The sequence below is a fragment of the Schistocerca cancellata genome, chromosome 3 (genome assembly GCF_023864275.1).
Source record: "Schistocerca cancellata isolate TAMUIC-IGC-003103 chromosome 3, iqSchCanc2.1, whole genome shotgun sequence".
Classification (NCBI taxonomy): Eukaryota; Metazoa; Arthropoda; class Insecta; order Orthoptera; family Acrididae; genus Schistocerca; species Schistocerca cancellata.
In genome coordinates, this window is record NC_064628.1 from 408,490,358 (window position 1) to 408,515,784 (window position 25,427).

Genomic DNA, 25,427 nt, shown 5'->3' on the forward strand with positions numbered 1-25,427 from the left:
CTGTATGTTGTAATTTGTATGCTGTGCTTTCTTCAAGCTGTATAGTTAAGCCCCGGCTCCTTACTGTAGGACGGAAGTAGTTCGCGCCTGCAGACAGGCAACCCAGTGAACAGATTCAGAATGTGGTCTGCTGTTGCGTCTTCCCAGACAATTCGTGTCAATGAACGGCACACACGTATTGACTTCGTCACGTCACAAACGGTACGCATACTAACCAACTGTAACGTTAATTACAAACTTGAAGAGATGCTCTACCCACTGATGTGTGTCTCTTTTCTGTATGTCGCGTAGTTTCTGTGGAGAGCTTTCACTTTGTACTGTCCGTCCAAAATGTTCCGAGATTGGCTTTATTCCTGGTGTCAGCACAGCAACTACGGTGATAGCTTGAAGTAACAACCGTGAAAAACCGAAGTGCATTCGACCAGTCAGCTGCGAGCAATGTTAAGTGGTGGGCATGTGACTGTAGTATCTCAGCGGTGTTGTGTCATAAATCGAAATGGAGCAACATTTTTAACTCAACTGCTCATACATTCTCGATTATGTTTTGAAGAACAGACATGTGTGTTCAGAGTTTGTCCAGCACACCTTGACTCCCGAACGGAAACAGCGACACGGACGCCTGTCGAATCTTGAGCGAAACACAAATCGCGGACAATTTTTTTCTGGAGAAAAGCATCGCGGATGATGAGACTTAGTGTGATCAATTATGAACCTACCACTAAACGTCAAAGCGCAGAAATTCAGATGAAGATTTAACGCTTTGATGAAATATTTGACATTCAAGCCAGTGTGACACGTGAGCTGAGCAACATCCCAAAGAAGCACTTTTCTGAAACGTGTTTGTTTGAACGTTCTGTACGCTGTATTCAAGTGTAAGGAGACTATGTAGTACATCCAAAGCTTTAAAACCACCCTTTTAACGTTTTCCAATTTATTAGTAATACACTCTAAATTTTTTGCTCTGTTGGCCCATCCTTTGCTGTGTTTGAAAACGAAACGACGGGAAACATTTTTTTCTTTTATTTCGTATTGTATTTCTGACTAAGACATTAACAAAAGTAAGCATACATTAATATCCTTGACACCAAATAAATAGATCGTGAAAGTGTTGAATGCATGTTTGCATGTTTCTTCGACAACTATAGTGGTGACCTATAGTGCTTCACCTTAGACAACCAATCAGCCACCATCGCTGTGAGCACATCACAGATGATTTATTAGTCTCATTAAAGACCTCGACAGTTGGCTCCTCATGTCAGAACAGTCAGTTTAGGACCATCTCCATAATTTTGACTCTAAATATTTTAAACAGCTTGTAAAACGGCTGAAGGCCAACAGTTGGCTGATGCTCCTTAAATCCATGATATCCCAGCATTTACATTCGTCCGTACCCAACATCCAAGGACGGTAGAAATTTAACTTTCACAATTAAATTGCTTTCTGTAACTGCTATAAGATTAAAGGAAATACTAATATTAAACAGGTGCTGTAGATTACGTATATGGGCTACTTCAAGCCATATGTAAATACAAACGGACACAGACCGTACTGAAAAATCCTTACCCGAGGATTTCATTTTTTGGTACCGCTTAGTAAAGGAAGCCTAGAGAACACGGGGCCTCCATTTATCTGATGACCGCACGCTCAGTGGTTGTGTTTGCCAGCCACTGGAGCCGCGCAAGCCGGTCGACTGGGTCCTGCGCCTCCTTTGTAATGTCGCACTACGCGCGTTGTCCGCCAGCGTCATTCGAACGGTGAAACGAACTTCACGATTGTAACAATGAAGTCTGTGAACACAACAATGGCAAGGCCAAATTATTCCATTCCACATCAACGACGACTTGTATGCGTGTGCAGAGCCCGCTAGTATTGTTGGGAGATTGTTTGAACAGAAGCCTCCAGGTCCTCGAATTCCGAGTCGTGATGCAGTTCACAAATTAGTGAATAAATTTCGTGGAACAGGAAGCTTTCATGACAAGAAGCACAAACGACTAAGTACAGTGTTCACTGCCCATCTGGATGACATAGCATATCATCTGTAAGATTCATCTAAGAACCTCTTACACGTCTTGCACAGCAAACGCAAATTTCTTGCATCTTTGTACAAAGAGCTGAAACGTTACTTGGGCAAACGCCCAAACAGTACTAAATTTAAAACATACTTAAATAAATTCTGTACTTTAATATGTAATTCAAGGAAATGCTGGGCCGGTCTGTCATTATTTTCCACGAATTTCCAACATCTACTTAAGAAATTATCCATCACAAGATGTAATTCTCTTTTAGAAACTGATAATTTCTTAAGTAGATGTTAGAAATTCGTGGAAAATAATGACAGTCCGGCCCAGCATTTCCTTGAATTACATAGACAAGTACAGAATTTATTTAAGTATATTTTAAATTTAGTACTGCGTTTGTAGGCGCGTGACACGGCATCTAATTCGCCAGGCGACGGAGCGCTTGTTATCCGCCATCTACTCCACTGTGCGTGTGGTCTCAGATAAATGGAACACTCCGTACGTAACTAGATCTTTGACTGTACTATGAAACCTACGAATCCACCTTTGGTACCGACATCTGATTTTGCACTAATTTGTTGAAATTACTGTAGATGCCACCACGTTAATAAGTACTGCCTGATTAAAATAGTATCACCTACATTGGAGAAACATGCAAACGAAACACATGTACTGGCCGCTGACTAAACATGTCAGTTACTTCTCATTAGTTTGAGTATGCCTGGTGTGGTTTGTGTTGTGGCGTAGCAAGAGCCACGCCACTCGGAGGTAGCCGAAAGGCACGCGATGTAATGCAGACGGGCGTGAATTCTGGAACAGGATAACTATTGAATGGTAGCAAGAAAAGTACGTAGTTGCTTTATACTTAACTTTTATTCTCTGATGAATACAGCGTTCTTCTTGAGACATTTATACTATAACTCTCAAAGTAGGTAAGGCTAATGGCGCCTTGCTAGGTCGTAGTCATGTGATTAGCTGAAGGCTATTCTAACTGTCTCTCGGCAAATGAGAGGAAGGCCTCGTACGTCTAGTCGCTAGCAATGTCGTCCGTACAACTGGGGCGAGTGCTAGTCCGTCTTTCTAGACCTGCCATGTGGTGGCGCTAGGTCTGCTAGTACTGACAGTGGCGACACGCGGGTCCGACATGTACTAATGGACCGCGGCCGATTTAAGCTACCACCTAGCAAGTGTGGTGTCTGGCGGTGACACCACATTCCTCCCCCGCAAATCGGCGAACGGTCGTGTTATAAGGCTTCCGCCCGCCGTGGGGAGGGCCCCATGTTGACGTATGCGATGAGGTGGGGAGCCTAACAACAGGCGAGGCTGTGCCACCCGCACCCGGCCATTCGGTCCGAGGGGAGCTAGGAAACGCCTGGAAACCTACTCCAGGGTGCACGTCAACATGCGGCGTATGCGCCCGTAATGAGACAGGGTCGACCTCCATTGCGTCGGGGTAGCCGACGCGCGATGACGCCATGTGGTCCGGAGCGGGCAAGAGTTCCATGGCGGAGGACAGCTGGTCACGGGAAGCGATCGGCGGCTCGTGACCCAGCGAGGCGCCCGGCGGCTGCAGCGAAGCGTCCTCTGCGGGCGGCGCCGGCGGCGGCTGCTGCGGCGACGGCGGCTGCGCGACGCCATGAGGCAAAATGAAAGGCATCGTCGGTAACACCTGGGGATGAGGCGAGCCAGTAGATGGGTCCCCAGGGCGCTGACTGGACGGCTCCGTCGCTGAAAGCAGACGGGGAGCGGCAGAACCCAGGCGACGACAGAGGCGCAGCTGATTGAGATGCCGACGCACCTCACCAGAGGCCCCCATAACCAAATACATCGCGCGGCCGAGGCAGCGAAGAATGCGCCCTGCGAGCCAACGCCGTGAACCGCGATAGTTACGATACAATACCACGTCGCCTGGAGCAAAAGCAGGAGTCTGCCGCTGCACAGGAACCTGATGCGGCGGATGCAGCAAAGACATCAAGGTTCGATGAGGACGACCGTGAAGCAACTCAGCCGGCGAGCGACCATCGCGGGGCTGAGAGCGATACGAAGACAAAAAGAGCAACAACGCGTCCTCCCGAGAATGCGACTCTTTCAACTTCAACATCTGTGACTTGAAAGTCCGGACCAAACGTTCAGCGGCACCGTTTGACTGAGGCGAAAACGGCGCGGATGTCAGATGTTGAATACCATTGGCCTGGCAGAATGACTGAAATTCTGCGGACATGAATTGTGGACCATTGTCAGAAACAATAGTCTGCGGAAGACCTTCAATGCAAAAGATAGCAGACAACGCTTGGATGGTGGCAGATGACGTCGTGGAAGACATCCGGACAACAAAAGGAAAATTACTGAAGGAATCGACAACAACCAACCATCGAGCATTCCAGAATGGACCAGCAAAATCTATATGTAAGCGTTGCCATGGGGAAGTGGCTTTTGGCCAAGCAAAGAATTTCCGCGGCGGTGCGGATTGTTGTTCGGCACACGCCATGCAAGAAGAGCACATATTCGTAATCGCAGCATCGATTCCGAACCAAGTACAGTGCTGACGAGCAAGTTGTTTCGTACGCACTATACCCCAATGTCCTTGGTGGAGAAGCTTTAAGACAAATGACTGTAACGAACGTGGGACCACGACCCTAGACTGATCATTATCGGAACGCAACAACAAAACACCACGTCGTACAAAAAGGCTCTCCTTGTGAGCAAAAAATCTGCGAACCAACGGATCCTCGATCCGCGACTTTGACAAGTTAAACAATTGAAATAAATCTAAACCAAACAAGTTCACTGCAGCAGAAGAACGAAGAACGTAAAACGACACAAGTTTTGTTTGTCCCTTGTATGTTGCAAGAAGGCTGCACTGTCCTAACACAGGGATATGCTGTCCTGAATAACTAGTGAGCTGAACTTTTGCGGCACGCAACGGCGGTGCGCCCAGTTGTTTGTACGTGGCGTGATTGAGCAATGAAACTGCAGCTCCGGTATCGAGCTGGAACGGTATCACTTGTCCGGCAAAGTCCAAATCTACAAAGAGTTTATTGTCCTGCTGACGACAAGAGCGACTGTTATGTGCAACTTGAACAGACACTGGTACAGAATCACGTGCGACGTGACGTGATTTCCGTCGACGTCGACGCACACGTTTTGTGGGACGAACACAGTCACTGTTAGAAAGAGTAGCATTGGACGGAGTGGCATGAACTACATGAATGTCCATGGGCGAAGGTTCCCGAGCCTGAGTGTCCGTGGTTCGATTCCGGCGCGAAGCAAAGGGCCTGGAACGGGTGGCAGTGTCCGATCGAAGCTTTTTCTGGCAAACACTTTGAACATGTCCTTTCCTGTGACAGTAAAAGCAAATAGCTTGGCGTGACGGGCAATTTTCACGCGAATGTCTAGTAGCACACCGCGGGCATGATTTCACTGCATTTGCGGGCTGGCGAGGCACACCTGGTTTAGAGCGCGGCGTCAGCTGCGTCGAAGTGCGCGAGGGCCGGTTACCGGGCCGCGCAGCGCGTCCAGCGGGCCGGTTAATGTTACACACTGCTGGCGAAGCTTCAAAAGATTCCTGAGCACAGTCAAGTGTGTCTTGCCTATCCAATATGTCTATCACTTGTTGAAGGGAGGGATTAACTAGTTTCAAAATCTGTTCCCTTATGCGAACATCAGAAACGTTCTGTGCTATTGCATCACGCACCATTGTATCTGAATAAGGAAGGCCACAGTCACACTGAAATTCACAATCCCTAGTAAGGCCTTGCAAAGTTGCAACCCACTCCCTATTAGTTTGACCGGCCGTACGTTTCGTACGAAAGAACGTATACCGTTTTGCAACCACATTAACTGTTTCTTTGAAATAGGCATCTAAAGCCGACACAATTTCTTCGTAGGACAGTGTAGCTACGTCGCGTCGGGGAAACAATTTCACTATCACACGGTACGTTTGCACACCGACACAAGACAATAAGTGAGGCTGCCGCTCGTTACCTTGAATTCTGTAGGCGGCGAGATGAAAAGCCAGCTGGCGGGAATACTCCGCCCAAGTCTCTTTAGTGGAATCGAAGGGTCGGAATGGCGGTGCAACTGCATGTGGTGGCTGCGGCAGCTGTGACGCGGCGGCGGCCGCATCATTTTGCAGCGCACGTTGACCCTGGACGAGCTGGCCAAGGGCATCCAATAACGCCTGCGTCTGCTGATTCTGCAAGCGATAAAATTCGGACAGTACATCTGGAGATTGTGGCGAAGCCATGACACAAATAATTCAGAGCAAAACAAGTAGGAAGAACACGTTGACTCGTCGCCAAACTGTTGTGGCGTAGCAAGAGCCACGCCACTCGGAGGTAGCCGAAAGGCACGCGATGTAATGCAGACGGGCGTGAATTCTGGAACAGGATAACTATTGAATGGTAGCAAGAAAAGTACGTAGTTGCTTTATACTTAACTTTTATTCTCTGATGAATACAGCGTTCTTCTTGAGACATTTATACTATAACTCTCAAAGTAGGTAAGGCTAATGGCGCCTTGCTAGGTCGTAGTCATGTGATTAGCTGAAGGCTATTCTAACTGTCTCTCGGCAAATGAGAGGAAGGCCTCGTACGTCTAGTCGCTAGCAATGTCGTCCGTACAACTGGGGCGAGTGCTAGTCCGTCTTTCTAGACCTGCCATGTGGTGGCGCTAGGTCTGCTAGTACTGACAGTGGCGACACGCGGGTCCGACATGTACTAATGGACCGCGGCCGATTTAAGCTACCACCTAGCAAGTGTGGTGTCTGGCGGTGACACCACAGTTTGCTCTTTCTCGAACGGAGCGTCCGTTAAGGGAAAACCGTTTCTAATCCTATGATGCCAGGCGCCACTGGATCTCATTCGAGAAATAAAGTTCTTACGTCCAGATTCAAGAAATAGAAATATTTGTTCTGACTAAAGTTGTCTGTCTACGAAAAGTATAAAATATAGACAGATAGATAGAGAGACTTAGAGAGAGAACACATTCTGTTGGTATGAATCATTTTTGTCTTCCATCAACGTGGCGGAGAAAATCACCTCCATCTAGAGACAGTATTGTTAAATTCATGAAGTACTTTATACATGGTTGGTTTCATTAGACATAGTAGTTGCCTCACTATGCGATACTTACATATGGCGTCGACGATGCTGCCGACAGTGTACTGGGTACCGTATCTGGTTGCCAGAACCTGGGCTGCTTTCTCAACAATTTGTTGCTGTAACAGAGAATAATGTCTGCTTGGTGTTGACATACGATTTTTGAGATATTACAACAGAAATCTCCAGCTGTGTTATTCGTTTTTCACCTGTAGGTTACTACAATTAAAGAGTATTATTGAACACATGCGTTTCGCTTTTCATTATAAAGTATCTTCTGTTGTCATTATGAAATGAGAGATACACATTAAATATGTCTGTATATTTTGGTATTTTTATAGTATGCTTATAAAATGATCAACCAATATACTTACGATGTTTGTGCCTCTTGTTTAGAGTTTTCGCCTTCTCTTTGCCAAAAGTAAACGTGCAACCAAACTAAAAACGACCGAAATTGCAGTGGTTTGCAGAGTAAGTAGACAAGAGGGAAAAGCAACGTAAGTATATTGTGCGCCATTTTGTTAAAGAAATATGGTTTTTGATCTAATAAATACACAAATGTAGACGTACGTTAAGTATCCATACTTCCAGAATGATAACAGAACAGTCTTTATAAATAAAAGAGAAATTTGTCTATCGAAAAATACTCTTTAATTGTAATAAATTAAAAATGGAAAAAAATTATCATACCAGCTGCTGCTGTGGATGGCCATGCAAACGAACGTATCAACATACTATCCCTTCATTGAATTAGGTGTTTCTGCACTTCGGCCGAACATATTAAAATGTCCATCGCCTTGAGTGTCATACTGTAACTGGTGTGAGTGTGGGTCTAGTGCCGATTGAGACAGCTTTTTAAGTTAGCAGAAGTTGCAGCACCACTCACCAGTTCGGCGGCGTTGTCGGCGACGACGCTGGACAGGCCGTAGGGGTACATGAGCAGCTGCGAGTAGCTGTGGAAGCTCAGGTAGACCTGCAGGTCGCTGCCCAGCCCGGTGATGAACTCAGACAGGGTCTTGGTCTCCACCTCGGAGAAAGCCTCCGACCCGGCGAACGACTCGGAGCACGAGATGGAGCTGGCGCCCTCCTCTGTGGACATCCAGCTATTCCTCAGTCTTCAGCACTACAGAGCGTTGCTAATTAAGCAAGTTCTATTCATTGAGCAAAGCATTTCTTATGGAAATAGACTCGCCATAGCTATTCTTATCTTTCATTCTTCGTGACTGGTTTCGGGGCCGCAGACACATTCTCACGCAATCATTCCTGCCATCGGCCAAACCGCAAGCCTGGGATCCGCCGTCACCAATGGTCACACCGAAACTACTCTGACATTCCTGCGAAACCTTAGTTTAACTGTAGCCGGTTGTGATGCCGCATCCAAACTTGATAGTTTGGCGATCAGATGAGAAACACTTCGCTATTTATCCCATGACATGGGAAATCAATAAAATGCCGAAGTATAAACTAAAACGAAATTTTAAAACCAACTGATGAGCTTTTGGAGGGAAATTTGTTCATTGGTTAAAGGAGACGGTTTAGACTGCTCATTGACAGCGTAAGAAGTACGACTGTAACATCTGAAACACAAGTGAAACTTCCTGGCAGATTAAAACTGTGTGCCTGACCGAGACTCGAACTCTGGAAACTATGAAAAGTGCTTGTGCACGGTAGTGCTATTTTTGTGTTGTTAAGGATGGCGTGCATTCAGAGGAATTTAATGGCACAGAGCATCCAATAGGAAGTCAACCATCGAACGTCACGTCCTCACTTGATATGTAGGTCAGATAAACAATTGCTGAGTCTCTCACTGAGTTACGCTTTTTGGGAAAAGTCTGAAACTAAATACTTCCCGTAATTTACTGGCGGTTGGTCTGTGGGCGTGGAGCTAGCGTCCAATAGCGTCACAGTTGGGTTTCATCTAATTCAGATAAGCCGAATCTGCTGGCCAAGACCTTAACGTGAGTTCACTACCATGCTCCTCAAACCATTGTAGCACGATTCTGGCCTTGTGACATTGACAGTTATCGTCCTGGAAGATGCCGTCGCTGCTGAGGAAGACATCAAGCATAAGCGGTTACAAGTGGTCCCTAAATGTTCACATAGTCCGCAACTGTCACGATGGCTTCTAATACCGCCATAGGTCCCATGGAGGCCCAGGTGAATGTCCCCCATAACATAATAGTGCTCCCACCGGCCTGTGTCCCTGGCGCGCCACATGTTTAGACCAGCCATTCGCCTAGATGACGGCGTAACTGGACACCACCATCGGCCTGCTGTAAAAATAAACTAGATTCATCTAAACAGGTGGTACGATTCCGTTTATCCGCGGTCCAATCTTGATGATTCCTTTCCCCCTATAATCATAACTGACGATATTGTTGGGCCAATATGGGAACACGTAGGGATCCTCCACTGCGGATCATCATGTTCAACACCGTACGCTGAACGGTATGTTCCCAAACACTTGTTCCTGCATCAGCACTGTGTCCCGTCGTCAGATCTTTTAGGGAGCGGGCGAGCTTCTGGTCACTATGTTCTGTGATGAGGCACGGATATCCAACTTCTTGTCGGCTACGCCTAATTTCTGCGTTCTTCAACAGTTCCATAAATGCCCCCGACAGTAGCACGCGAAAAGCCGATCTTCTTCGTGGTTCCCGAGATGCTCGCTCCTGGACGCAGGGCAACAGCACTCTGGCTTTTGTCAGAGTCGCTTAAGTCGGCGGATTTCCGCAACTGCGCCACCTATCGTCGCAAGAACGACGCCCCATTTGTGTCCGCTCCGCTCATATGCACTACGTGATCAAAAGTATCCGGACGCTCCGAAAAACATACCTTTTCATATTAGGTGCAGTGTGCTGCCTCTTCTACATCTACATCTACATCCATACTCAACAAGCCGCCTGACGATGTGTGGTGGAGGGTACCTTCAGTACCTCTATAGGTTCTCCCTTCTATTCCAGTCTCGTATTGTTCGTGGAAAGAAGGATTGTCGGTATGCCTCTGTGTGGGCTCTAATCTCTCTGATTTTATCCTCATGGTCTCTTCGCGAGATATACGTAGGAGGGAGCAATATACTGCTTGACTCCTCGGTGAAGGTATGTTCTCGAAACTTCAACAGAAGCCCGTACCGAGCTACGAGTGTCTCCCTTGCAGAGTCTTCTTCTGGAGTTTATCTATCATCTCCGTAACGCTTTCGCGATTACTAAATGATCCTGCAACGAAGCGCGCTGCTCTCCGTTGGATCTTCTCTAAATCTTCTATCAACCCTATCTGATGCGGATCCCACACCTGTGAGCAGTATTCAAGCAGTGAGCGAACAAGTGTACTGTCACCTACTTCCTTTGTTTTCGGACTGCATTTCCTCAGGATTCTTCCAGTTAATCTCAATCTGGCATCTGCTTTACCGACGATTAATTTTATATGGTCATTCCATTTTAAATCACTCCTAATGCCTACTCCCAGACCATTTATGGAATTAACTGCTTCCATTTTCTGACCTGCTATATTGTAGCCAAATGATAAAGGATCTTTCTACGTATTCGCAGCACATTACACTTGTCTACATTGGGATTCAACTGCCATTCCCTGTACCATGCGTCAATTCTTTGCAGATCATCCTGCATTTCAGTACAATTTTCCATTGTCACAACCTCTCGATATACTACATCATCAGCCGCAAAAAGCCTCAGTGAACCTCCGATGTTATTCACAACGTCATTTATATATATTGTGAATAGCAACGGTCCTACGACACTCCCCTGCGGCACACCTGAAATCACTCTTACTTCGGAAGACTTCTCTCCATTGAGAATCACATGCTGCGTTCTGTTATCTAGGAACTCTTCAATCCAATCACACAATTGGTCTGATAGTCCACATGCTCTTACTTTGTACATTACGCGACTGTGGGGAACTGTATCAAACGCCTTGCGGAAGTCAAGAAACACGGCATCTACCTGGGAACCCGTGTCTATGGCCCTCTGACTCTTGTGGACGAATAGCGCGAGCTGGGTTTCACACGATCCTCTTTTTCGAAACCCATGCTGATTCCTACAGAGTAGATTTCTAGTCTCCAGAAAAGTCATTATACTCGAACAAAATACGTGTTCCAAAATTCTACAACTGATCGACGTTAAAGATATAGGTCTATAGTTCTCCACATCTGTTCGACGTCCCTTCTTGAAAACGGGGATGACCTGTGCCCTTTTCCAATTGCTCTTCTAGAGACCTACGGTGCACCGCCGCAAGAAGGGGGACAAGTTCCTTCGCGTACTCTGTGTAAAATCGAGCTGGTATCCCATCAGGTCCAGCGGCCTTTCCTCTTTTGAGCAATTTTAATTGTTTTTCTATCTCTCTGTCATATAATTCGATATCTACCATTTTGTCATCTGAGCGACCATCTACACAAGGAACTACAGGGCACTCTTCCTCTGTGAAACAGCTTTGGAAAAAGACATTTAGCATTTCGGCCTTTAGTCTGTCATCCTCTGTTTCAGTACCATTTTGGTCACAGAGTGTCTGGACATTTTGGTTTGATCCACCTACCGCTTTGACATAAGGCCAAAATTTCTTAGGATTTTCTGCGAAGTCAGTACATAGAACTTTACTTCCGAATTCGTTGAACTCCTCTCGCATAGCCCTCCTCACACTACATTTCGCTACGTGTAATTTTTGTTTGTCTGCAAGGTTTTGGCTATGTTTATGTTTGCTGTGAAGTTCCCTTTGCTTCTGTAGCAGTTTTCTAACTCGGTTGTTGTACCACGGTGGCTCTTTTCCATCTCTTACGATCTTGCTTGGCACATACTCAGCTAACGCATATTGTACGATAGTTTCGAACTTTGTCCACTGATCCTCAATAATATCTGTACTTGAGATAAAACTTTTGTGTTTAGCCGTCAAGTACTCTGAAATCTGCTTTTTGTCACTTTTGCTAAACAGAAAAGTCTCCCTACCTTTTTTAATATTTCTATTTACGGATGAAATCATCGATTCAGTAACCGCTTTATGATCCCTGATTTCGTGTTCTGCGTTAACTGTTTCAAATAGTTCGGGTCTGTTTGTCATCAGAAGGTCTAATATCTTATCGCCACGAGTAGGTTCTCTGTTGAACGGCTCAAGGTGGTTTTCAGATAACGCAGTTTTAAAAAATTCAGTGGATTCTTTGTCCCTGCTACCCGTTATAAACGTTTCAGTCTCCCAGTCTATATCTGGTAAATTAAAATCCCCACCCAGAACCATAACATGGTCGGGAAATCAACTCGTAATATTTTCCAAATTTTCCTTCAGGTGTTCTGCCACAACAGCTCCTGAGCCAGGGGGGCTATAGATATATCCTATTACAATGTCTGAGCCTGCTTTAACCGTGACCTTCAGCCAAATTATTTCACATTTCGGATCTCCGTCCATTTCCTTCGACACTATTGCACTTCTTATCGCTATAAACACGCCTCCCCCTTCACTACCAGCCTGTCTCTGCAGTATGCAATCCAATCTGAGTTTAGAATTTCATTACTGTTTACATCTGGTTTCAGCCACCTTTCCATCCCTAGTACTATGTGGGCATTGTGACGGTTTATTAATGAGAGCAGTTGTGGGGCCTTTCTATAGACACTCCTGCAGTTTACTATTGTTGTTGTTGTGGTCTTCAGTCATGAGACTGGTTTGATGCAGCTCTCCATGCCACTCTATCCTGTGCAAGCTTCTTCATCTCCCAGTACTTACTGCAACCTACATCCTTCTGAATCTGCTTAGTGTATTCATTTCTTGGTCTCCCCCTACGATTTTTTCCCTCCACGCTGCCCTCCAATACTAAATTGGTGATCCCTTGATGCCTCAGAACATGTCCTACCAACCGATCCCTTCTTCTGGTCAAGTTGTGCCACAAACTTCTCTTCTCCCCAATCCTATTCAATACTTCCCCATTAGTTATGTGATCTACCCATCTAATCTTCAGCATTCTTCTGTAGCACCACATTTCGAAAGCTTCTATTCTCTTCTTGTCCAAACTATTTACCGTCCATGTTTCACTTCCATACATGGCTACACTCGATACAAATACTTTCAGAAATGACTTCCTGACACTTAAATCTATACTCGATGTTAACAAATTTCTCTTCTTCAGAAACGCTTTCCTTGCCATTGCCAGTCTACATTTTATATCCTCTCTACTTCGACCATCATCAGTTATTTTGCTGCCCAAATAGCAAAACTCCTTTACTACTTTAAGTGTCTCATTTCCTAATCTAATTCCCTCAGCGTCACCTCACTTAATTCCACTACATTCCATTATCCTCGTTTTGCTTTCGTTGATGTTCATCTTATATCCTCCCTTCAAGACTCCATCCATTCCGTTCAACTGCTATTCCAAGTCCTTTGCTGTCTCTGACAGAATTACAATGCCATCGGCGAACCTCAAAGTTTTTATTTCTTCTCCATGGATTTTAATACCTACTCCGAATTTTTCTTTTGTTTCCTTTACTGCTTGCTCAATATACAGATTGAATAACATCGGGGAGAGCCTAAAACCCTGTCTTACTCCCTTCCCAACCACTGCTTCCCTTTCATGTCCCTCGACTTTTATAACCGCCATCTGGTTTCTGTACAAATTGTAAATAGCCTTTCGCTCCCTGTATTTTACCCCTGCCATCTTAAGAATTTGAAAGAGAGTATTCCAGTCAACATTGTCAAAAGCTTTCTCTAAGTCTACAAATGCTAGAAACGTACGTTTTTCTTTACTTAATCTTTCTTCTAAGATAAGTCGTAAGGTCAGTATTGCCTCATGTGTTCCAATATTTCTACGGAACCCAAACTCATCTTACCCGAGGTTGGCTTGTACTAGTTTTTCCATTCGTCTGTAAAGAATTCGTGTTAGTATTTTGAACTGATTGTTCGGTAATTTCCACATCTGTCAACATCTGCTTTCTTTGGGATTGGAATTATTATATTCTTCTTTAAGTCTGAGGGTATTTCGCCAGTTTCATACATCTTGCTCACCAGATGGTAGAGTTTTGTCAGGACTAGCTCTCCCAAGGCCGTCAGTAGTTCCAATGGAATGTTGTCTACTCCGGGGGCCTTGTTTCGACTCAGGTGTTTCAGTGCTCTGTCAAACTCTTCACACAGTATCGTATCTCCCATTTCATCTTCATCTACATCCTCTTCCATTTCCATAATATTACCACATTAATATTGTTATTCCCTGTTGCGTTTTGCCTGCTGCTACCTTGTCTCAGAAGGCGTCTTGTCGGGCCTAGGGAGGGAATTCTCTGACCTAAAAAGTCCACATGTGCAGTCCGCACGTACTCCGCTACCCTTGTACCCGCTTCCTCCGCGTAGTGCACGACTGACCTATTCAGATGAACCCTACATTTCTCCACCCGATAGCGGCGGTCAAGAAATTTGCACCCCAGATATCCGTAGAATCGTCTGAACCTCTGGTTTAGGCCTTCCACTCGGCTCCAAACCAGAGGACCACGATCGGTTCTGAGAACGATACTACAAATAGTTAGCTCAGTTTCCACCCTGCGAGCGAGGCTTTCCGCCTTCACCAACTCCGCCAACCGATTGTATGAACTGAGGATTACCTCTGAACCCAGACGGCAGGAGTCATCGGTGCCGACAGAGCAATAATTTGCAGTCGGGTGCACCCAGTGATCTCTATCGACGCCGGCAGGGCCTCCTCCATATCTCGGATGAGACCTCCCGGCAAGCAGACAGAGTGAACACTGGCCTTCTTCCCCGATCTTTCCGCTATTTCCTTAAGGGGCTCCATCACCCGCCTAACGTTGGGGCTCCCAATCACTAATAAACCCCTACCCCCGTGTGTCTGCTCGGACCTTGCTGAAGGAGCGGCCACATGTCCACTCATAGGCAAAGCGGGAGATGCCATACGGCCAGGTACTCCATTTCAGCAACCTCAGTAGTCCATATTTATCGAGAGAGAGCAGAATGGAGCGCCCCGAGGAACTCACTGACTTCGGAAGTGGTCAGGTGATTGGGTGTCACTCGTCTCATAAGTCTGTACGCGAGATTTCCGCTCTCCTAAACATCCCTAGGTCCATTGTTTCCGATGCGATAGTGAAGTGGAAACGTGATCAGACACGTACAGCACAAACGCCTACAGGCCGACCTCGTCTGTTGACTGACAGAGACCGCCGACAGTTGAAGAGTGTCGTAATGTGTAATAGTCATACATCTATCCAGACCATCACACAGGAATTCCAAACTGCATCAGGATCGACTGCAAGTACTATGACAGTAAGGTGGGAGTTGAGAAAACTTGGATTTGATGGTCGAGCAGCTGCTCATAAGCCATACATCACGCCGGTAAATGCCAAACGACGCCTCGCTTGGTGTAAGGAGCGTAAACAGTGGAAAAACGTTGTGTGGACTGACGAATCACGTTACACAATGTGGCGATCCGATGGCAGGATGTGGGTATGGGGACTGTCCGGTGAACATCGGCTGCCAGCGTTTGTAGTGTCAACAGTCAAATTCGGAGGCAGTTGTGTTACGGTGTGGACGTGTTTTTCATGGAGGAGGCTTGCACCCCTTGTTGTTTTGCGTGCCACTGTCACAGCACAGGCCTACATTAATGTTTTAAGCATATTCCCGCTTCCCACTATCGAAGAGCAATTCCGGGATGGCGATTGCATCTTTCAATACAATCAAGCACCTGTTCATAGTGCACGGCCTGTGGCTGAAGAGTTACACGACAATAACGTCCCTGTAGTGGACTAGGCCTGCACAGAGTCTGTGACTGAACACCTTCTGGATGTTTTGGAACGACATCTTCGTGGCAGCCTCACCGATCGACATCGATACGTCTCTTCAGTGCAGCACTACGTGAAGAATGGGATGCCATTCCCCAAGAAACCTTTCAGGAACTTATTGAATGTATGCCTGCGAGAGTGCTGTCATCAAGGCTAAGGGTGGACCAACACCATATTGAATTCCAGCATTACCGATGGAGGGCGCCACGGATACTTTAGATCACGTAGTGTACTTCTCTTACCGCGTCACGTGCCTTCAGTGGCACCAGGCAGCATACAACCTCACGGTAGGCAGTGGTCATAATGACTTGGCTCATCGGCGTATTAACTTCTTGCAACACATGTCTGGAGCCCGTGTGAACTGTTGAAAAGATGCATATTCAGCTTATAGCAGTAGAACTTTTTATTCTACTGTTACAGTTTCGGCGTTACCCTATTGTCAGACATAAGTAATAAGACGCCATCTGACGCCACAGACATAAGTTGTCAAGTTATTTGTAGCGATACCGTGTAGGGTCGTGCTCCACTTTGCAGCAATGGAGGCAGCAGGTGTGACCACTCATATTACTTATAACTTACACGGCATTAATTACGTTTAACAAAGGCATAATGTAGAAACTGTAGTAACAGAATAAAAATTTCTACAACGCTAAGTGTAAAATAACGTACAATGAATATGTTGTGGCGTAGCAAGACAGCCACACCACTCGGAGGTAGCCGAAAGGCACGCTAACTAATGCAGACGGGCGTGAAGTCTGAAACAGGATAACTATTGAATGGTAGCAAGAAAAGTACGTAGTTGCTTTATACTTAACTTTTATTCTCTGATGAATACAGCGTTCTTCTTGAGACATTTATACTATAACTCTCAAAGTAGGTAAGGCTAATGGCGCCTTGCTAGGTCGTAGTCATGTGCTTAGCTGAAGGCTATTCTAACTGTCTCTCGGCAAATGAGAGGAAGGCCTCGTACGTCTAGTCGCTAGCAATGTCGTCCGAACAACTGGGGCGAGTGCTAGTCCGTCTTTCTAGACCTGCCATGTGGTGGCGCTAGGTCTGCAAGTACTGATGGCGGCGACACGCGGGTCCGACATGTACTAATGGACCGCGGCCGATTTAAGCTACCACCTAGCAAGTGTGGTGTCTGGCGGTGACACCACAGAATACTGTAAATACTTCCAGTTCCGGAATATCGTAAGCTGCGTTCTACAACCTACACACCTCACTTTTAATTTTTTGGTTTCCTTTATCAAAACGATATTGCTTTATAGTATTTATCGTTCAGCGACTATAACACTGATGTAACGCATTCAGGAAACTGTCGGACTAGGGCTCGAACTGGCTCCGCTCAGGTATTTTCTATGGCGGCTGATAAGACTGCAAAAACCATAGTAAGTTATTAATAATTACTTAAGGACGTTATACACTGCCGATAACGCTGTAAAAATTTTACAGCGACGCATTAGCTGCCCCTCCGGCCGCTTACCTGCCCAGTGGAAGTCCCAGTTGCGGTTAGGGTCGGCACCGACGCAAAGATTGTACGGCTTACGCGTCTTGCGCCACATTCGGTTCTGAAAAAGAAATAAACAACGAGAAGAAATGAATACCATTGTAATACATACATACACCGGGCATAAATTACATACATACATTAGCCATTCAAGAACCCAGCAGGTTGTGACCAACATCACTGTCAGACTCCATCATGTTCTACCCTGTAACGTCGTGTTCCCGTTGCCCACTGTTCATTGCAGAGTTTACCATGGGAATGCGTGCATTAGGCCGCGCCGTACAGGTGTGCGTTAGGCAGCGCCGTGCAGTGCGACTAGCGGCTGGTGTTGTTCATGGGACAAAGCATTCGGTGCGTACGGCTAGTGTTGGATCCACGGGGAATCCGGGCCGTGAGACGGACCTGTGACATCAAACTAGTCGCCTTGCCCGACGTACTTCGCGAACACTCGGCTACGTCGAGGGCCAGGCGAGAGATCTGTATGCCGATGATAAAATACCCAATAATGTCTTAACGTTGTCATTAGTGACCGAGAGTGGGAGTGTATTTAATTGCCCAGACTAGTTAATATCTGTAGTGCACACGCTGTGACGTACACCATGGGATCAGTATACCTCGTTGGCTCCGGCTTAGTGTAGATTACGTCACAGGTGAATTCTGTGCATTGAGCGATACGATATGAATCGAACGATCTTTCCGAGTGTGCAAACAGTCGGTTTAAGGGTAGAAAGTCGAGAGTGGATACTACAGAGACGAATTTTGCTGTGAAACGTAGCAAAATTGAGCTATATGAGTTTTGTTCAGCTGTGCTATTAAGCAATATATGTTGGACGTGCTTCAGTATCTACGACTCCAGTGATTCGAAATTAGGACACGGTCGGGAATTGATTCAGAATTCGCGCAGGATCGGAAAAATCTTTTTCCATCTACTCATCGAATTGCACCTGTACTTGATGAACAACAACGAGTATACATGACTTTATCTCTCGACAGTGCTTACGAGGAATCTTATATAGTAATAATATATCAATGCATTTTCGTATTTCATTCGAGAAAAAGACTGATGCCAAAGTTTTGGGTGGTGTCTGTGCAGAACGTCAGTCACTTAAGCTAAGAATACCACAGAGGCGAAACAGACAGGCGAACAATGTAAGTCTAGCTATTTCAGCATCTCCTTCAGCTGGTGAACACAACAGTATAGTTAGGTATCGTACACCGAGATAACAAAAGTCGTGCAATACCTTCTAATATCGTGTCGGACTTCCTTTTGCGCGGCGTAGTTCTGTAACTTCACGTGGCATGGACTGAACAAGCGTTGGAAGTACTCTGCAGAAATATTGAGCCACGCTGCTTCTATAGCTGTGCATAACTGCGGCAGTGTTGCCGATGCATGATTTTGTCCACGATCTAACCTCTCGATTATGTACCATAATCTGGCGATCTGGGTGACCAAATCATTCGCTCGAATTGTCCAGAATGTTCTTCAAACTAATCGCCAACAGTTGTGCCCCAGTGACATGGAGCTTTGTCATCCTCAAAAATTCCATTGTTTTTTGAGATCATGAAGTCCATGAATGGCTACAAATAGTCTGCAAGAAGCCGAACATAACCATTTCCACTAAATGATCGGTTCAGTTGGACTGTAGGACCCAGTCCATACTGTGTAAACACAGCCCACATCGTTATGGAGCCACCGTCAGCTTGCGCAGTGCCTTTTCAACAATCTGGCTGCGTGGCTTCGTGGCGTCAGCACTACACTCTAATCGTACTCAGAACGTACCATCTGAAATCGGGACTCATCTGAGCAGGCCACGGTTTCCCAGTTGTCCAGGGTCAACTCGATTCGGTCGCGAGCCCAAAGGAGGCATTGCAGGCAATGTCGTGCTGTTAGAAAAGGCACTCGGGTCAGTCGCCTGCTGTCATAGCCCACTAACGCCAGATTACGCCACACTGCCCTAACAGGTACGTTCGTTGTACGTCCAACACTGGCTTCAGAAGTTATTTCACGCAGTGTTGGTTGTTTGATAGCACTGATAACTCTACGCAAGTGTCGCCGCTCTCTGTCGCTAAGTGTAGATCGTCGGCCACTGCATTGTCCGTAGTGAGAGATAATGCCTCAGGTTTGGTATTCTCGTCACACTTTTGACTCTGTGGATCTCTGAATACTGAAGTCTCTAACGATTATCGAAGTGAAATATTCTATGCCACTATTTCGCCTCCAGACTCCATTAATTCCCGTCGTGCGACTATAATCACATCGGATTTCTTTTGACATCTGAGTGCAAATGACAGCACCCCCAACGCTTTGCCTTTTAATACCTTTTATCCATCATACTACCGCCATCTGCATGTGTACCTATCGCTATCCCATGACTTTTGTCACCGTAGAGTATGCTAAAAGTTGCCTTGCGTTGCCCAGTTCTAATGTTGCGGAGCTCGGTTAGCTGAAGCGTACGCACCCGTGAAATGGTAACATTGACGGAACAGATTCTGAGACATCGAGAAATAACCAGCTTGCAAGGAGATCTGTCAAACCCTGGGGCTGAGAGAGCATATCCTGAGGAATCAAGAAATAACTAATTTGCATGTAGAGTATACTGTAAGGGTTAAAGACAGCAGTGTGACACCACAGCTCGACTACAATAGGAATTTCAACTGGATGTAGGTTACAATAGTTGTGAAGATGAAGCCTGGACAGACTAGACTAGCGCGCAAAGCTGCATCAAACCACTCTTCGGAATGAAGACCACAACAGCAATACGATGCATATGCTGTCATGTATCCGATATCACCTGAGAGCAACGAAGTTGACAGGAGAATCGCACGTTTCTGTCATACCCCCACATCAGTCGTGCCCACCTACTGGGTCTCACCTACAGCGGCTGCGTTTGACTAGCGCCCTCTGCCGCCGCAGTATGAGACAGCCGGTGGCAGCCAGACAGCCCACTCATACCTGGAGCCCCTTCGCTACGTGACGCTACGCAGACGCCGCCGTCGTGACTACCACACCATCATTCTTGCCTTAGTTCAGAGAGCCTCATTCTTGTTAACACAGAGCAGGACTGTATTTCTTGTTGCATTATTTGTAGCGAGCCTTCGTACGCTCGGATAAATTAAAGTTAAGTAAATCTTCTGTTTACTGTTTTTACTTGTTCGCTAATCACTTGTACTTCTGTCCAGCCTTCCTACGACGACTCTGCGCAGCGCTCTGTAACCCACATCTCCTTACCATTGTATACGAAGTCGTACACAACGGTGCGGCCTAGGAATCTCAAGAATTTTGTGGGAAAACAGCTTTGGCCACATTTATCAGGCAGCCACTTACGTCCGTCCAGGTGTACACATAACCGTCTGGGTTGGTGCTGGGGAAGATGTAGAAGTCGAAGCTCTCGACGATGCTCCTCACGCTGGCGTCGGTCGAGGTGAGGATCTCGTTGATGAACCACGTCACGCTGGCAGCGCTGATCCACTCCCTCGCGTGGATGCCTGCAAACAGCGCGCCCTCAGACTGTCAACAACATTGTAAGGAAATTATTATAGAAAGAGCAGCTCTTTAGCTCTTTTATGCATGATGTATAAAAGATAACATCGACAACACTTAGTATATTGCACGAGGCGCAATGCGGTGTTGTGATGCCGTGGGGCGTCGAAGTTTGAGATCGATGGCGTCAAAGATTCTTCAATTGTTTTGGTAAACTGTTTGGCTAACAAATAATTTGGCTTATGTGTAAAATTGAGCAATAACAGTGCCTGCGGAAAATTTAGTGTGTTGAGCTGGAGGATGAACTGATCATTTTAATTATGGAACTTTGCCCCGGAAGTGAGGAGGAATATTATTTGTTAGGGGCAATTCTCTTTACGCTGATGATTAAGGCGTTGCGTAATAAATCACGATACCAAACGCAACCCGAAGTTGTATGGTCATGTCCCTTCTCCAGCGTACGACAGTATCTTAACTATGCATTTCCGGACAATAGTTCTTTCCTGAAAAATAAACAACATGCGGTCCCTCGCTACATACTAAGCTTTGTCGGTGTTTTAGTGACACGTTGTAAAGACAATGAATCGCTCAACTTTTGTACCTCAAATTTGAGTCCTAAACGACATCTTTGAACTCTTTTTATTTAGACAGAGACTAGAGACTCATAAGTAATGACTAATGCGTCTTCACATCGTCCTTGATAATCAGACTTTTAGTTTAATATAACTGTGGTATTTTTTCGACGAGATGTATGAGATGATTTCAATCATATGACGCTTCTGTAGAGCCGAAAACCAATTATGAAATAAAATTATATTGTGCTTTCGTAGTATTGTTCGGTGGTTCGAATGAAAATGTACGACACTTTCGGTGGAAACATGTGCCGCCGGGTTGTGGCCTAAAGTCATACATAAAAGTTGATATTTATAAAGGTTCTAGTACACTTCAGCCAACTCATCCAAAGGTAACATTCAACTGATGAAGAGCACTACATCCGCAGCGCTTCTACTGGACATTAATATGTGGTGTGTCCATCTTTTGCACTTACGACGGTTTAAATGCCACGAACACATTTAATCAGGTGTCTGAATGTCCGCGGAGGAATGGCAGCCCGTTCTTCCTCATGAGGAGAAACCAGCAAAGGTCAGGTTGTTGGGCATTGAAGCCCGAAGTGGACTTCCCAGTTCCTCTCAGAGGTATCACAGAGTTTCAGCAGGATCACTGGGCAGGCCACTTCATTTCAGGAAATGCCTCACAGATGCTGCTTAATGACAGGGTGTACTGCCATCTTAACACAAACAGTCATCGTTTCCGAACTGCTCTTTCACTGTACGCAGTGCACAGTGCTGTAAAACGTTTTCATATCCTTCCGTACTGCCGGCCTTGTGGCCGAGCAGTTCTAGGCGCTTCAGTTTGGAACCGCGCCACCGCTACCGTCGCAGGTTCTAATCCTGCTTCGGGTATGGATGTGTGTGATGTCCTTAGGTTAGTTAGGTTCCAGTAGTTCTACGTTCTTGGGGACTGATGACCTCAGAAGTTGAGTCACATAGTGCTCAGAGCCATTTGAACAATTTTTTTAACCAGCCTTGTTGTTGTTGTTGTTGTTGTTGTTGTCTTCAGTCCTGAGACTGGTTTGATGCAGCTCTCCATGCTACTCTATCCTGTGCAAGCTTCTTCATCTCCCAGTACTTACTGCAACCAACATCCTTCTGAATCTGTTTAGTGTATTCATCTCTTGGTCTTCCTCTACGATTTTTACCCTCCACGCTGCCCTCCAATGCTAAATTTGTGATCCCTTGATGCCTCAGAACATGTCCTACCAACCTGTCCCTTCTTCTTGTCAAGTTTTGCCACAAACTCCTCTTCCCAATTCTATTCAGTACCTCCTCATTAGTTATGTGATCTACCCATCTAATCTTCAACATTCTTCTGTAGCACCACATTTCGAAAGCTTCTATTCTCTTCTTGTCCAAACTATTTATCGTCCATGTTTCACATCCATACATGGCTACAGTCCATACAAATACTTTCAGAAACGACTTCCTCACACTTAAATCTATACCCGACGTTAACAAATTTTTCTTATTCAGAAACGCTTTCCTTGCCATTGCCAGTCTACATTTTATATCCTCTCTACTTCGACCATCATCAGTTATTTTGCTCCCCAAATAGCAAAACTCCTTTACTACTTTAAGTGTCTCATTTCCTAATCTAATTCCCTCAGCGTCACCTGACTTAATTCCACTACATTCCATTATCCTCGTTTTGCTTTCGTTGATGTTCATCTTATATCCTCCTTTCAAGACACTGTCCATTCCGTTCAACTGCTCTTCCAAGTCCTTTGTTGTCTCTGACAGTACCACAATGTCATCGGCGAACCTCAACGTTTTTATTTCTTCTCCATGGACTTTAATACCTACTCCGAATTTTTCTTTTGTTTCCTTTACTGCTTGCTCAATATACATATTGAATAACATCGGGAAGAGGCTACAACCCTGTCTCACTCCCTTCCCAAACGCTGCTTCCCTTTCATGCCCCTCGACTAACTGCCATCTGGTTTCTGTACAAATTGTAAATAGCCTTTCGCTCCCTGTATTTTACCACTGCCACCTTCACAATTTGAAAGAGAGTATTCCAGTCAACATTGTCAAAAGCTTTCTCTAAATCTACAAATGCTAGAAACGTACGTTTGCCTTTCCTTAATCTAGCTTCTAAGATAAGTCGTAGGGTCAGTATTGCCTCACGTGTACCAATATTTCTACGGAACCCAAACTGATCTTCGCCGAGGTCGGCTTCTACCAGTTTTTCCATTCGTCTGTAAATAATTCGCGTTAGTATTTTGCAGCTGTGACTTATTAAGCTGATAGTTTGGTAATTTTCTCGTCTCTCAACACCAGCTTTCTTTGGGATTGGAATTATTATATTCTTCTTGAAGTCTGAGGGTATTTCGCCTGTCACATACATCTTGCTCACCAGATGGTAGAGTTTTGTCAGGACTGGCTCTCCCAAGGCCGTCAGTAGTTCCAATGGAATGTTGTCTACCCCCGGGGCCTTGTTTCGACTCAGGTCTTTCAGTGCTCTGTCAAACTCTTCATACAGTATTGTATCTCCCATTTCATCATCATCTTCATCCCCTACCATTTCCATAATATTGTCCTCAAGTACATCGCCCTTGTATAGACCCTCTCTATACTCCTTCCACCTTTCTGTTTTCCCTTCTTTGCTTAGAACTGGATTTCCATCTGAGCTCTTGATATTCATATAAGTGGCTCCCTTTTCTCCAAAGGTCTCTTTAATTTTCCTGTAGGCAGTATCTATCTTACCCCTAGTGAGATAAGCCTCTACATCCTTATATTTGTCCTCTAGTCATCCCTGCTTAGCCATTTTGCACTTCCTGTCGATCTCATTTTTGAGACATTTGCATTCCCTTTTGCCTGCTTCATTTATTGGGTTCTGAGCGTTTTTCTTAAGTGCATAAAGGCACCACAGCCTAACCATGAAAAACACAGCGTGCCCTAACACTACCTCCACCATACTGCACTGCTGGCACTACACACGACGGCAGATAACGTTCTTCACGCATTCGCCAAACCAAAGCGTTTCACCCGATTGCCACAGAGTACAGTGTAATGCTTCACTCCAGATCACTCGTCTCCAGTCGTCCAATGGCCAGTGGCGTCGCTCTTTGCAGCACCTCAAGCGTCGCCTGCCACTGGCTACAGAAATGTGCCACTTATGAGGATTTTCTTCACCATTTAGTCAATGTGCTCACTGGACTGTTGGTAGCACTTTGCAACTCAATAGTTAATCCTTGTGCTGACTTAATGCGATTTTTTTTAACCGTCCTCCATCGTGTTCGATGGTTCCCGTCCGTCAGTACATGAGGTCTGTCAATTCTTGGTCTAGCTCTGTTCGTGCCTACGCGTTTCCTCTTCATAATCACATCACGAACAGTCGATACCGGCAGCTTTAGAGGGTTAGAAATGTCCTGATGGATTTCTGACTCAGATGACATGCAAAGACTAGTCCACCATCGACGTCAGGTAGCTCTCCTGACCCACCCACCTGCTGTGACTGCTGCTCTACTGACAACACAATACTTCCCGCCTCATTTTATCCGAAAGGCTCCGCATGTAGTGACATCTAGTGAACAGTTCCGTATTATGTAGGAGGTCCATCTGCTTCTGCTCAATTAGTCCATCTAGATTTCATGGAGAGTACTCAGCAAAGCGTAATAATAGAAAAACGGTAACGGGATCTTGTTTAACGCAAATGATTGGAAATTTGATTAAGCACTGATGATCGACTGACAAATACTTAATGCAAGATCGGTGATGGCGCCCTTGTTTACTCACCTCCCTCGATGACGACTGCGGGGTTGCCGGTGCCGTAGGAAATTTTGATTCCGCGGATTTCGCGGCCCTCATAGGTGCTGCCGCCCACAACTGTAGTCACTACGCCGGAGTAGGAGTCGGCCAGCGAGTCAAGCCACTCGTTTATCTGCGCAGAAGAGGATGCACGTTCATAGCAACACATGTGCTTGTGCTGATGAGA

The 25,427-nt window shown here is 45.8% G+C and overlaps 1 protein-coding gene across 1 annotated transcript in view; it reads right to left on the reverse strand.

Annotated features, from left to right (window-relative positions):
* The window catches only part of LOC126175156 (zinc carboxypeptidase-like), a 61,935-nt gene that overhangs the window by 8,333 nt on the left and 28,175 nt on the right, over positions 1-25,427 (reverse strand). Inside the window, exons 5-9 of the mRNA XM_049921733.1 lie at positions 25,229-25,373; positions 20,718-20,878; positions 17,369-17,453; positions 8,004-8,206; positions 7,152-7,236 (exon numbers count right to left, since the gene is read on the reverse strand). Coding sequence (XP_049777690.1) covers positions 7,152-7,236; positions 8,004-8,206; positions 17,369-17,453; positions 20,718-20,878; positions 25,229-25,373 — 679 coding nt within the window. The remainder of the gene's footprint in view (positions 1-7,151; positions 7,237-8,003; positions 8,207-17,368; positions 17,454-20,717; positions 20,879-25,228; positions 25,374-25,427) is intronic.